The 13,855-nt window shown below is 36.3% G+C and overlaps 1 protein-coding gene across 3 annotated transcripts in view; it reads left to right on the top strand.

Moving 5' to 3' along the window:
- The first annotated feature begins 542 nt into the window (after positions 1-542).
- Positions 543-13,855, top strand: part of LOC139751868 (sphingosine-1-phosphate phosphatase 2-like) — a 29,602-nt gene continuing 16,289 nt past the window's right edge. Inside the window, exons 1-7 of one of the 3 annotated variants that reach the window (XM_071667509.1) lie at positions 543-698; positions 3,007-3,398; positions 8,673-8,796; positions 10,352-10,494; positions 11,192-11,355; positions 11,791-11,880; positions 12,124-12,296. In XM_071667509.1, the coding sequence (XP_071523610.1) occupies positions 3,071-3,398; positions 8,673-8,796; positions 10,352-10,494; positions 11,192-11,355; positions 11,791-11,880; positions 12,124-12,296 (1,022 nt within the window). In that variant the 5' untranslated portion in view covers positions 543-698; positions 3,007-3,070. The other 2 variants (XM_071667510.1, XM_071667511.1) reach the window with 2 other exon arrangements.

Below are 13,855 nucleotides of genomic sequence, written 5' to 3'. Positions count from 1 at the left end.
GCATACTGGTATCATGTAAAGTAACCCTAATATAGAGTCTTATCTATTCATCTGAATACTCAACGAAATATTTATGCAATAATAAAAGTAGAAAAAAAAATGGCCAATGAAAATTAGATTCGTAAACAGAGGGCTTAAATTTATCTCTCCCCCTTCCAACAATCACCAACAGCACATTTTAGATGTGGAATAAGTTTATAATTATTGCGTTTCTTATACTATATAAATTATTATTTATATTTTGCAAATTAACAGCAATAAATGGCCTTTCGCAATGTATACGGTTGAGTTGAAATATCCACACGTGTGGCTGGGATATTACAGTTACCCATAATGATGTCAGTAGCCATTTATCACTTAAAAAGCCATATCAGCTTACCTTGTGCAGTCAGCAATATAAGTATGGTTGAATTTAAGAAGTTTTCTTCTGTACTGAGGTGATTTCAAATTCGTCATCGTCACGTGAGACGGAGGCCACATTTGGATGCAATGTTGTTTATTTTGAAGTGCATCTGCAGTAGAATTCTTATCATTGTTACTTTTTTTTAATGATACAGTTCATTTAGAATTTATAGGAATGTATCCTAAAACTTTCAGTTGGTCTGGTATTGTAGATATATTTTTTTCATATCTTATGATAGATTCTATGGCTTTTATATTGCAGATGTTTTACTAGAAGTTTGGAAATCGTAAATAAGGTAATAGAGAGTTTTTATGTTGAATGTGAAACTTATTAATGTGTAAGTGCTGAGCCACTTGATTTCTTGCTGATAAGGGCGTTTGCAAGTACGGTGACTGAAGGCAAAGGCCAGTATGAATCGGTGTTAATGTATGATAAGAGCAGGGAGACCCGCCCACACCATGCTGGACTCAACAGGCAGATGGGTAGGCAGGGTCTCCGGTCTGGCAGAGTTTTCCGGTAGTGTAATGCTTATTCTCACTAGTTCATACGTTATTTGAGACTGTTCAGATGTGATTACCCATTGATATGACTACGTATGTTAGCTTAGTATAACGTATTCTAAGGAAAAAGAAAGTGCCTGTATTAAGGTCGAAGGTATGTCTGTATTTAGGCCGGATATAATCGTGTCAATTTACGTTCCAGGTAACCTCACTCTGGATTTGTATAACAGGTGAATACTAAGGGATATGAAAGTAGTAGAGAGGCTTTAGCTTGGACGAAACTAATGGGAAAAATCTGTTTTAGTTAAGTGATGCTTCATCAATATTTTTGTAGTATTTGGCAATCAGGTTAGTTGTAGTCTTTGATAATGAAGTATGGGATATACTGAACTCTTAATATTTGAAAGTTCTTGTGATAGAAAGTGGCAAATGACATTGCCACTGTGTTCTCAAAGTGGAAAAGGTGATGGAAATGTTTTCTGTGAATGTTTAATCCACATAGCTATTGATAGTCACTAGCAATTAGTTTTGGGTAAAGTTTCAGCTTAGTCCTGCCATTCTATTTTGCTGTGGAATTGGTTGAAACGGACATCATTATACATCTTACACTTAATAGTGGATATTTAGGCAAAGACTAGATGATTCAGGGATTTTCGATATGATTTACGATACATTTGAAGGTAAGTGATAAACTGCAAGGGCGAAGCCGATCAGGGATATAGCAGAGTCAGTTAAAGTCACAGTAGGTGATACACTGTTTGAAATGACAAGATAAGTGAAAGTTTAACTTAATTTTCCATAATATTAATTTTTCATAGCGTAGGTTTATCTTAATCTTTAAAGTTAAGTTTAGCTCTGCATCATTATTATTAACCTTGGGTATTAAGTGATTTTGTCTTACATTGCTATTATGTGATGACAATATTAGTGCAGGATTTATGTATTAGGGAAACTGTGAGGTTATTTAATGTAAAAATAGGTATAATATCCTTACAAAATCAGGGGGATGTATGAAAACCTTATCAATTAATCTTATCATTTAATCAAAAAGTTCAGTAGAAATATACCAGCTTTAAATTGGTCTGTTTTTGGGATCACATGGCTACTCAGTCTGTTGTTTGTTAACATTTTGAGGCGTTTGAACGATGGTACATTTGAATTAGAATTTAGAGCATTAAGATCAATCTTATCTGCTAGACAATTTCGATGAAATTTTCATTTATTTTACAAGGGCAATACTTGTTATTAGCCACACTAATAAATCCCACATTTTCCCTGATAGACATAACCTTCAACTCATAATTATTTTCTGAAAATGTTCTGCGAGGTGGGGGGGGGGGGCATAACTAGGCTGCATTAAAGGGGGTTTCATATTGGTAAAGATTGAAAAAAGTTATACATCGGGTCTTCACCACTAGACTGAGGCCAAAGATTTTGTTTTGTAGCCTTATTTATCAGAATTGTCAGCAGCTGGTCCATTAGGTATTAGGAACTGGAGGCCTGTCATGACAAATCATACGTAAGAAAAATTTGATTGGAAATAAAGAGCAGTTTTTTGGTATACAGCAGTCTTGAGAGAGTCACTTTTTCAGTTGGTCATGAAACTCATAGTTCTCTTTCAGCAGTGGATTGCAATGAAGTCATGAATCCAAACAGTATGAAGAATGACAAAGTAAACATTGTTTAATGGTCAAAGAAATGATGGGAGTATTTGTGTAATTTTGTAGCTCTTTTGAAAGGTTTTCATAGAATTTTATTTCGGGAGCTGAAGGAATGGTGAGACAAATTCTTTGATATGCTAGAGGGATCCTTGACATGAAAGCAATGCTCTTTCCAAAAAAATTCTTCTCCAGATGGAGTGCTTGACTTATCTGAGGCACTGTGTTACTTGGAAAAAGTTTTTGTGTGAGGCTTTGTAATTTAGAAAACAGTGACTGTCATAAAGAAATATGCCAATAGTTAGAATAACTGTCAGTGAAAGAAAAAGTACATTTCAAAATTTCTTGCAGTTGGTGCATTTGTTAGGGCTGCTTGTGATACCTTGATAATGTTTTACTTTTGTTACTGCTCAGCACATATTTTTAAAGTAAGATTATTTTTCAGAATGAAATATGAAGTAGACCATCAAAAATTTTAGTAGCAGATTACAAAGAGATACAGTTTAAAGATGGAAATAATACAGAAGCTTCAAGATCCGCAGTTAGTGGCTGACTTCCAGCATTTCTTTGGAGTGCATCGCAAAGATGTTAAAAGTTCAAAAAAGCATTACATTGGTAAGGACGAATTATTCACCTCAGCACCAGCCTTACAGAATAGAGCATGGGAAAGCAAACATATGGACAAGTACTTGGATGAACAATCAGTTAAGCAAGACTTACACTGTAGAAGCAAGTGTGAGACATTAGCAGCTCCTGACCCTTCACAAAAGACACATTCATGTCAAGATGCTGTTTCTAGCAACACAAGTGTGGCCAGTGATGCTGGCAATGGCTGTGGTAAGAAATTAGATGTGATTTTGTGAATTTGATAATTTCCTTTGTTAAGCAAATTTAGAAATGACCTGCTTATGGTAACAGCACCATTTTTGTGGAGAAAACAATGTTTACTGGTAGTTTTCATTTACTAATGGACTGCTTTGCAGTCGTCTGTCACTTTGTCATAAGTTTTTCGTACATAACTTTCAAGACTTTAGTGCTGCTTTACTTTTATGAATATAACCATTGATTTGATAATTACTAGTGTTTGTTCATTCATCTCTGTATTTGTATATGTTTCTGTATGTACAGTAACTGTGACAGATGATGTCAGAAATTGTAGTGTAGATGTAGGATTGATCTTGATATCTCCTTGCCATGATGTAGTTTTTGATTCAGAAAGTTAGAGTTTAAGTTAACTTTGTTATTTCGAACTGGTTATGATAAGAACAGATGATATAAGTTCCTATTGTGGAATCTTTCAATGCATATTTAAGAACAAAAAGGGTTTGTGGATGAGGTCTTTGCCTGAGTGCAGTCTGGTTTATGTTTTGAATGAGGTCTTTGTCTAGATTTAAGGCTGTTTAACTAGTTACTTTTGATGGCTTAAGTTGCAGTCAGTTAATGAGTGTCTATATTATTGGAAAAAAATAGTAATACTATATTATAAAAAGGAGAGCAATCAAAAGGGATATATGAATTTTGTTGCACATGATTGATAGTACTGGTGGGTTCAGTCAGTAATTCAAATACATCATGTTAACAAAACTTTACTTTGCTTTAGCACAGTAGTTAGAATTCATTGTTTTCATGAAAATTGTGCTTGCTGAGATGTTGGCACCAATCTGAAAAGAAGTTGGACAGCCTGGTCATAGATGTACATCTGTAATTGGACGTGCACTGTTTCTTATGTTTACAGTAAGCGGCATAAGCTGGCTCGTCTCCAGATACTGTGCTTACTGCAGGTATTATCTGATTCTGACATACTTATCTTTCTTGCTTACGTAATTCTTCATGCTAAACTTTTTTGCAAGCTTTGTCTCCTGGTCACCTCACTCATGTCATTTATCATTTTTTTTATTTTTTTTTTTTTAGATATTTTCGTTATTGTTATATCCTACGTGCATGATACCAAAGCACACTCTTCCTTTATCTACAACATCTTTTACATCCACACTCATCATTCCTTTCTCTCAGCTCCATTTTTCCTCAGAGAGTTCTATATTTTATGCACAAAAATTTTTGGCAAACCTTTCAGTCCTATATCGTATTATTTAGGAATTGCAGACATCCATTGTCATCTTCATTACCCTCTTTCAGTCCACCAGCAGCGTACGAACCATACAGATACATTGTCACCAATGCTTCTACTCCAGTCACCATTTCATTGTCTCTCTTGGATAAACATGTCTTACTAAAGAACGGTTTTGCATGTTGTTGGGTGTGCTATCACCTGTGGCTGGGGTCATTTGATAGTCTGGCAAATGTTTGATTGGACTAATGGATTTAAGTCAACTCTGCTTGTGATTGGGTAATGCTAGGACTCTGCTCCTTGAGGGCTTGACAGCTGTCAGGAATCAGATATTGTGCTTTATTGAGTCTGTGCTTCCTGTCATCAGGATATGCTGTACAGTTTTCATGGTTAAGCATGCATTAGTGATTAAGAACTTGCATATATTTCAAGGGATATTTGTACTCCTCTTGATCACTGTCCCACTATGTACCTTGCATCCAACAAGTAACAAGTTATGATCCTTTCAGTAATTGAATTAATTTTCACTTGTTTTTCCTTTATATAGTGTTCATCCTAGAAATAATGGCTTCTTGCCCTTCTTTTTCTGCTCTTGCTCATGTTGCATGAAAGTACGTGTATACCATCTCTGCCAGAACTTCCAGCATCTATGTTATATGTTCTACTCTGAGACCTGCATATCTTATTTACTGTTTCCCTTTTGTAGTGCCCTTACATGTGGTTTTCTTTCTGCTCACACTTAAAGTTTCTTGGGTGGTACTGGACTTTTGTTTGGTGCTACTTTGCAAGTGAAAAGTCATCTTTGAGAAGGATGTAGCAATTGACAAAAATGAGTGCAGTCTCTACAAGGAATTTTTCACTCCATAGGAGTCCATCATATCCCTGTTACTGATTGTAGCACAGTCTTGATGTTGCAAGAGCCCTCCTATTAAGGGAGAACTTTCGTTGTATGATTCATATCTTAGTTTCTCCTCTGCCATTTTTTTTCATCAACTCTATAAACTGATCTCTGCAAACTTTATATGGTTTACCCTGGACGCTTCACATGCCCTGGTTCAATCCATTGACAGCACGTCGACCCCGGTATACCACATCATTCCAATTCGCTCTATCCGTTGCACGCCTTTCATCCTCCTGCATGTTCAGGTCCTGATCACTCAAAATCTTTTTCACTCCATCTTTCCACCTCCAGTTTGGTCTCCCGCTTCTCCTTGTTCCCTCCACCTCTGACACATATATCCTCTTGGTCAATCTTTCCTCACTCATTCTCTCCATGTGACCAAACCATTTCAAAACACCCTCTTCTGCTCTCTCAACCACACTTTTTTTTATTACCACGCATCTCTCATACCCTATTATTACTTACTCGATCAAACCACCTCACACCACATATTGTCCTTAAACGTCTCATTTCCAGCACATCCACCCTCCTCCACACAACTCTATCCATAGCCCACGCCTCGCAACCATATAACATTGTTGGAACCACTATTCCTTCAAACATGGCCATTTTTGCTTTCCAAAATAATGTTCTCGACTTCCACACATTCTTCAGTGTTCCCAGAATTTTCGCCCCCTCCCCCACCCTATGATTCACTTCCGCTTCCATGGTTCCCTTTCCACGTCCAGGCCCCACAAAACTTTCCATGGTTTACCCCAGATGCTTCACATATTTGTTTATTTATTATACTTTGTCGCTGTCTCCCACGTTAGCGAGGTAGTGCAAGGAAACAAATTAAATAATTGCCCAACCCAGCTGCATACACATGTATATACATATACGTCCACACATGCACATATACATACCTATACATTTCAATGTATACATATATATATACATAGACATATACATATATACACATTCTTTCTTTTTTTTCAAACTATTCGCTATTTCCTATGTTAGCGAGGTAGCGTTAAGAACAGAGGACTGGGCCTATGAAGGAATATCCTCACCTTCTACAACACACAGGGAACATGTGGGAAGTATTCTTTCTCCCCATCTTAGGGATAATATATACACATATATGTGTATATATGTTACACATGACAGCTACAGACATGCTAGGGGCAAGGTATCCAGTTCCCCTGGTTAGAGTGCGTCCCAAGTGGCCGTGGAAAACATATCCTTTCACCTCTCTTAACCATCTTTTGCTCACTTTCTTCTGGTTACAACATTCACAAAGAAATATATTTGTCATTTGCGTACAGATTACTTGATCTTACATTCAGCTTTCAGAAGATGTATTTTGATCGTTTTTCTTCACTAGAAAACCTAAACTGATGTTTCACCCAAGTAAGGAGCACTGATCCTTTCTGTCTTTTTTTACATCTATAGGTTCACATGTTTTTTTACAATTTTCCTAGTTCTAAAGGATACTTCAGCATTACAGGTGTTACCCTTTTTAACCCTATGGCTCCAGATGTGAAAAATCCCTCTTCCCTCAGTGCATATGGAGGAGACAAAAGAGCAAAAAATACAGTGGTGGTGAATAGAGTGCATGACCTTGGTTACAGAAACGTTTTACAGTGCCACTACAGGAAGGCATCACAGCTAGCATAGTCATCCCATTAACACTGTTAGATGTATGGGTGTGCTGTTGCATTTTTGTTGTTTTACTTACATGCATATCCCAATGTTCAGCATTTTGACTTGAGATATTTTGCTTTTACAACAATTTGAGAATTAGGGTACATTTTGAACTTGTGGGTGATTTGAAAAAAAGAAATTATATTTATACTTTTGATGTACAAAATAATCTTTTCTTGTAATAGTAAAATATACCATGGTATTTTAAGGTATTTTTGTACTGCTCTTGTATATTATAGTAATGTCACAGTAAAAAAGATTTGAATTGTATTGCACTAACTGGCAGAATACTTTGTATTCCACTTGCTGACAGTCTGCTTGTAAAGAAGAGGTCATATGACATACTCCACACTTAATCCATGCTGCCGTCCTTGCTACCTTTAAAGTTTAATGTAGTCATTTCAGTATGACTGCAAGGAATGTTAAGATACTCTGGAGAGTACAGGACTTAAGGTTATTACTCTTGAGGTGAAATTAGAGGCATATGTAGTTAGAGGAGGGTGAGAAACTCTTGACTGTAGCCTGCAAATTCAAAAAGAAAATTTAAGGGAGATATCACATTTTAAAAAGTGTTTAATGTGAGAGAGATTAGCTTATTTTGGAAGTGAATACAAAACAGGACATAGATTAGCAAGGAAAAAAAGACTGCTCCAAGGTCCAGGGGTGGTTGGAGGGAGGTGATGCTGTCTATCTATCTATCTACATCACTGACTCCCATTCCCTCCAGGAGCTCCCATCAAGGGGTGGCCACAGCAAAAGTCTCCACTTATTCTTGCCCTAACATGTCTCTTCTGTTTCTTTCCCTCTGATATTCATCCACCCTACTTGTCCATGTCACAGGTGGTCTTCCACTCACACAAACCCCTTTAATTCTATTCTCATACACCCTTCTTGTAAACTTCTGGTCTTGCATTCTTTTCACATGCCACTCCACAATTCATTCCCTGTGCATTCTTGATATACCACATCTCTCATACACCCTTTTATTTTTATCTTCATATCATCTAGTCTCAGCACATGCTTTTCTCAAATAGCTCATTTCCACTGCCTGGATTCTTGACCTCTGATGCCTGGAGGATTGATGAGATACAAGGCTTCTGATGCCTCCCTGGCTAAATGAAATCTCTGTTGGGGGTTGAATTGTATTGTTCAGAAATTGAACAGGGGGAACTAGTAGATCAAGTCTGGTGATGCAGGTATAATTGTTACTACTTATTTTACCTATGGTTAGGTATTCACTTACTCCAGAACATCATTGGAACTTACCGGAAAAATGGTAGAAACAGTCCATGAAAATATATATTTTCACTCGTGACTTTGCTCATCTACGAAAACCTTCCCTCTTCTGTTAACATATAAACTAGATGCCATAGATTCATGTAATGTGTTATTTGCCTGTTCACTGAAAATCACTGTGACAGAATAGTGGATATCTCTGATCTCTCATGCTTTTCAGCTGGTAGATCCTGGATGGGTATTTTACTTGGAGAGAATACTGGAGGAACAGAAGGAAGTATGGAAGAGGACAACACTCTCTCAGAGTCTGAAGTGGAGGAAACCACATATGAGATAAAAAATAGGTAATACATGTACAGTGTACATGTAAATGATTTTTTTTATCTAATACTCTTACTCATTTAGTTTGCAAACTGAAAACTTACAAAGTAGTCATATTATTTTTGAAGCGGTTGTGTACATGAGAAGACTGAATGCAAGTTAAGGATACATATGTAAAGTATAAAGATGTTTATTAATACACAGGGTAGACAAGGGCATAATTGATATGTTTTTGGTAAGAAAGAGTATGATAAGTTGCATACATTATGTGTGATCTAGGTGAGGATGGGAAGGTGCTTTTTAAGCTCAAATGGCTTTAATGTATAGGTTAGCTTTTTATTGTAGGTGGTATAGGACTTGAATAATGAATGAAACAATAAAGAGAAAAGTAGAAAAGTTGATGAATGAAAGGAAACGTAGCCTCTGAGAGAAGTTAAAGGGGAGCTAAGTGAATCCAAAATATTACCATGTCATGTTGAGGTGATGTGAAGATAGTTTAGAAGTCCCTTATAAAAGGATGCTGTGGATGTTTGTGGCACTGAAGGCATAGGTTGTAGGATAAGGTACATCATAGTGGAATAGCAATTTAAGAAAGTTGATTTAGCAGAAAATGAGAATTCAAAGGGAGAGGCTGAATCTGGCAGAAATAGCGATGAAAGGAAGACAAAAAGTGTCCCATGTAGTCTTAGATAAAGAAGTTAAGATGATGGTTATTTGAAGAAAAGGAAAGGAAAGAAGGGTCAAAGTAGAAAAATTAATGATTAAAGGAGAATAAGTTATTATGTAAAGAGATGAATAGTGTAAAGGCAAGAGATGTTTATGGTGTGAAAGTGTTAGATTATTATCTTAGAATATTAGTGACAAGATTAAGTTTGTAGGTGTTGAGGTGGTAAAAGACTTGGGTATTGCTATTGTAGGGTTAGAGGTATCATGAGAGAGGAACAGATATAAGGGAGACATCACAGGGGAGGAAATGAGTAAAGCAGTAATGCTCTTCGTTAATGGAGATGTTGAATATATAGGATAGAGTGTTGATGGATATGGTGGAGAGTGGTGAAGTCGCTGTTAAAGGGATTTGGAAAGGTTGTATGTAAGTATAAGAAAGTGATCATGTACCTGGTGAGTGGGCAAGAGCAGTAATTGTTTCACTGTATAAAGGTAAAGGGAATAAAGCTGGTTTTGTAGTTGGCATCACAGCATAGTTGACATTATGTGTGGTAGAATATTGATTGATCATATTAAAAGGATTAATGGGCCTCTTACTGGTGAAGAACAGTTTAGGTTTGAAAAGGGAAAGGGGTGTGAAGACCAGATCTTTGCTTTAAGGTTTTGTAAGTTGAGGAATGAAAATCAGAGAATACATGCAGCATTTTTTATTTTATAAAACCACGTGTTTTGTAAATGTAAGCGGTGAGATTAGATGTATCTTGTATTGTACTAATTCAGTAAGATTGGATAATCTGGGTTATATTTTTATTACCTCCCTAATTTGTGTTTGCAAAATGTCTTTTGATGAATTTTCTTTTCAGCTGAATGTTGAAATTTATTATAGTTATGTATATCATGATGTTTTGATAGGTTCTGGTACCATCTCTTCCACTTTGCAACAAACTTGGGGGGAGAATTGTTTTACTCTGTATTCTTCTGCTTCTGGGCATGGAATGTTGATGGTGCAGTTCTACGCAGGGTGATTGTCATTTGGATGATTACTATGTATATAGGTAAGGAAAATTGTTTGATTTGGCTGTAGGCAAGTTAGTTCTAGTCACCAATGGAAGCACTTTTTTATCTGTTTACAAATCATTTGTTTGGCAGCAGTTACCTTAATCACCATGCATTCTCTGAGTTTGCATTTTATAATGCATATTACTATCAGATTTTTATCACCTAATACCCCAAAGATTCCTTTACTCCATCCTTCCATGTGCATGGTTGATGTCACAAAAAATTACTCTAAATAATTGATTGATATGCATAATTGTTGGTAACCCATATATTGATGATAGATGTGATTTAGCTATATATGATATTTAGAAATTATTTTGTACTGTACTACAGTGATAGATATAGGAATTATGTGATGTTTTCTTTGTCTTGGAAGCATTCAGTGGATTCTCTTTTTCATGATTCATGCTTGATCACCATTTCCTGTGTTAGTGAGGTAGGGCCAGGAACAGACAAAGAAAGGCTACACCCACTCACATCTCTTTTTTAGCTGTCATGTACAGTGCATTGAAACCATAGTGGATTCTATGGTAATGAAATATCCTAAGCATGTGGACAGAAGTTAGAATATGCATGTAATGTAAATGATGTTTAGTTCATTTGAAGGTGAATTCGGTAGCAAATACATTGAGATTATTATGTTGAAAGCATAATGAAGAATAACCATGTTTCACTGACATTTTTTGATTACAGGACAAGTATTGAAAGATATTCTGAAAGTCCCTCGACCAGCTTGTCCACCAGTAATTCGACTAGATCCAAAGTGGCAATTAGAGTATGGTCTACCATCCACTCATGCGATGGTTGGTGTTGCCATGCCATTCTCCATTCTCATCCTTACACTAAATAGATACCAAGTAGGTGAAATTTACTTAAGTGTTATCAGTTTTTTATATGTGACATAAGTTTAATTCTTTCTCAGATGACTCATATACTCAGATATTAGATAATATTAGTTGTGATAGTCCCAAAGTCAAGTCTAAGAAGGCTGTCTGAATTGCTTCATATAGCTAGTAGTAAAAAAAAGTGGAGTCAGTTGTTTTATAAGTGAAGGTGGTCATATTTGTTCATCTTCTGCTTTGTGGAAATAATTTGATAATACTTGTTGAATATTAGTAACTTGTAACACAATAGATACAAAATTTCATTGTACGTTTCCTGGGGTTTTCAAGTTCTTTCAGTCTCATTATTCATTTCATTGTCTAAGTACTATGACTGTTTTCTTAAATGGAGTAGTTATATAAGGTTCATTGCTCTTTTCAAACCCACATTCCTTGATTCTTTTTCACAAGCTTGATTGGGGTTGGGGTTTGGCCATTGCTCTTACGTGGTGTGCCTGTGTCTGCCTCTCAAGAATGTATCTTGGTATGCATAGTTTATTGGTAAGTATTGTATTTTCTTTTGCAACAATAGATTATTTGGTAAAATCATGTTCCCTAGTTAAGCAGAACAAGTTATTCTTGCCTTTCATGGACTTGCTTCAAGTCGCAAGTACATATATTTTAAATTGTTATATGAAAAGTAGTATAATATTAGGGTTGCAGAACAAGACAGTGAAATATAAACCCAAGTACTCTCATCTTACCTTCATATTATTGTATGATGAATTATGTTCTTTTGATTAGGATGTTTTATGTGGCCTGGTGTTAGTGACAGTCCTGCTAATCTTGATATTGCCTTGGGTGGATGTCCTGGATCACTTAGCGCTAACCCATCCAGCCTCTCCCATCATTAGCATTACACTAACAATTGCTATGATTGTCTGCTACCCTGCTACAGATCGCTGGACACCTGCAAGGTAAGCATTTGTTTTTCCCAACAATATGTGTAATACTTTGTCAGAAGTTAATAGTACAGCCCAAAACTTGGTGTTGTCATTAGCATATGTTATGATTAACCATCAGTGCTCCTGAGTAGTTAATTACAGTAGCAGCCTTAGATAGGTATGACCTTTAGTCAGCCTGGATGTGCACTGTCTTGAATGTAGTGTATCATTTCTTATGTTGACCAACCACAAGTGATAAGCACTTTGTCATAATCATTGCTGACACTAAAGAGCTATACATTACATTGGAGGAATACTGGAGGGCAAGATATTCATTAATGAGTTTTGTAAAGTTTAGTGATTGTTGAAATTTATTTGGTTAACTGTATAGGTGACACTGCACATATACCTTTGCACCAGGTTTAGAAGTAATGAACAGGTTTATAAAGCCCCTATCTTTAAATGTCAGAGTGTAAGTTCAGTTTTCCCATATGTTGTTAATTGTCATGACCTAGATTTTTGTCCATGTATTCTTTGATAACCTTTTTCTTTTTTTTTCTACTTGATCAGCATTTTCTGCATCAGTGCCATGAACAGACAAAGAAAGGCTGTGTCTCCTCACATCCATTTTCTATCTGTTATATATAATGCATTGAAACTACAGCTCCTTGTGGAAAACCAGGTCCACAGAGATGTCACATGCACTGGTTCAGTCCATTGACAGCACATTGACCCAAGCTCCAATTCACCCCATGCCATGGACGCCTTTCACCCTCCTGCATGTTCAGACCCCAGTTGCTCAAAATCTTTTTCATTCCATCCTTCTATCTCCAATTTGGTCTCCTTGTTCTCCATGTTCTTTCCACTTCTGACAAGTATATCCTCTTTGTCAATCTTTCCTCTCATTTTCTTCATGTATCTAAACCATTGGAGCACATCCTCTACAGCAACCTGCACACTGTAATTGTGCATGAATGTTAAAGTTTACCAGTGAAAAAGATTTTTTTTTTTAGATTGTCATGGCTACTAAAGAATATTTTGAAATCATTGGTGCTATTTTATTAAAAACCATACAGTAGCATTTATAGGCACAGCAAAATTACGTTTCTCATAGGCATTTTATTCAAAGTAATACAAACATGCATATAGTGTACCTACCAGCTTATACCAAGGATGCCTTATCTTGCACTGACATTGGGGTGTTACTCTGGTTCCTAACCATATCTATATTATTACATGGAAAACACTCATTAGAACTGCTTGACATATTTTCTGACAAATTGAGCAGATAGGGTTAGGTCTTCCTCAGGCTTCAGTCCTGTTTGCAGATAGGGTTAGGTCTTCCTCAGGCTTCAGTCCTGTTTCTTTCTGGCTGTTTATCAGCAATCTTTTTCAACATATATGCCAGTTTTCTCACATGTTGATGAATCCACATCTTTCAAATCTTCTCCATTGTCACTGGCTTGATTTGTGTCGTCTTAATTACTGTAATTTCTGAGATGGGTAAGAGTTTCCAGTTGGATAGATGTAATGTCATTAACACTAGTGCTTTAAATCCTAATTTGTTTCCATGTTATTAGATTTGTTATGAT

Source organism: Panulirus ornatus, chromosome 12 (genome assembly GCF_036320965.1).
Source record: "Panulirus ornatus isolate Po-2019 chromosome 12, ASM3632096v1, whole genome shotgun sequence".
Lineage (NCBI taxonomy): Eukaryota > Metazoa > Arthropoda > Malacostraca > Decapoda > Palinuridae > Panulirus > Panulirus ornatus.
This window is presented reverse-complemented; position numbering and strand designations above follow the sequence as displayed.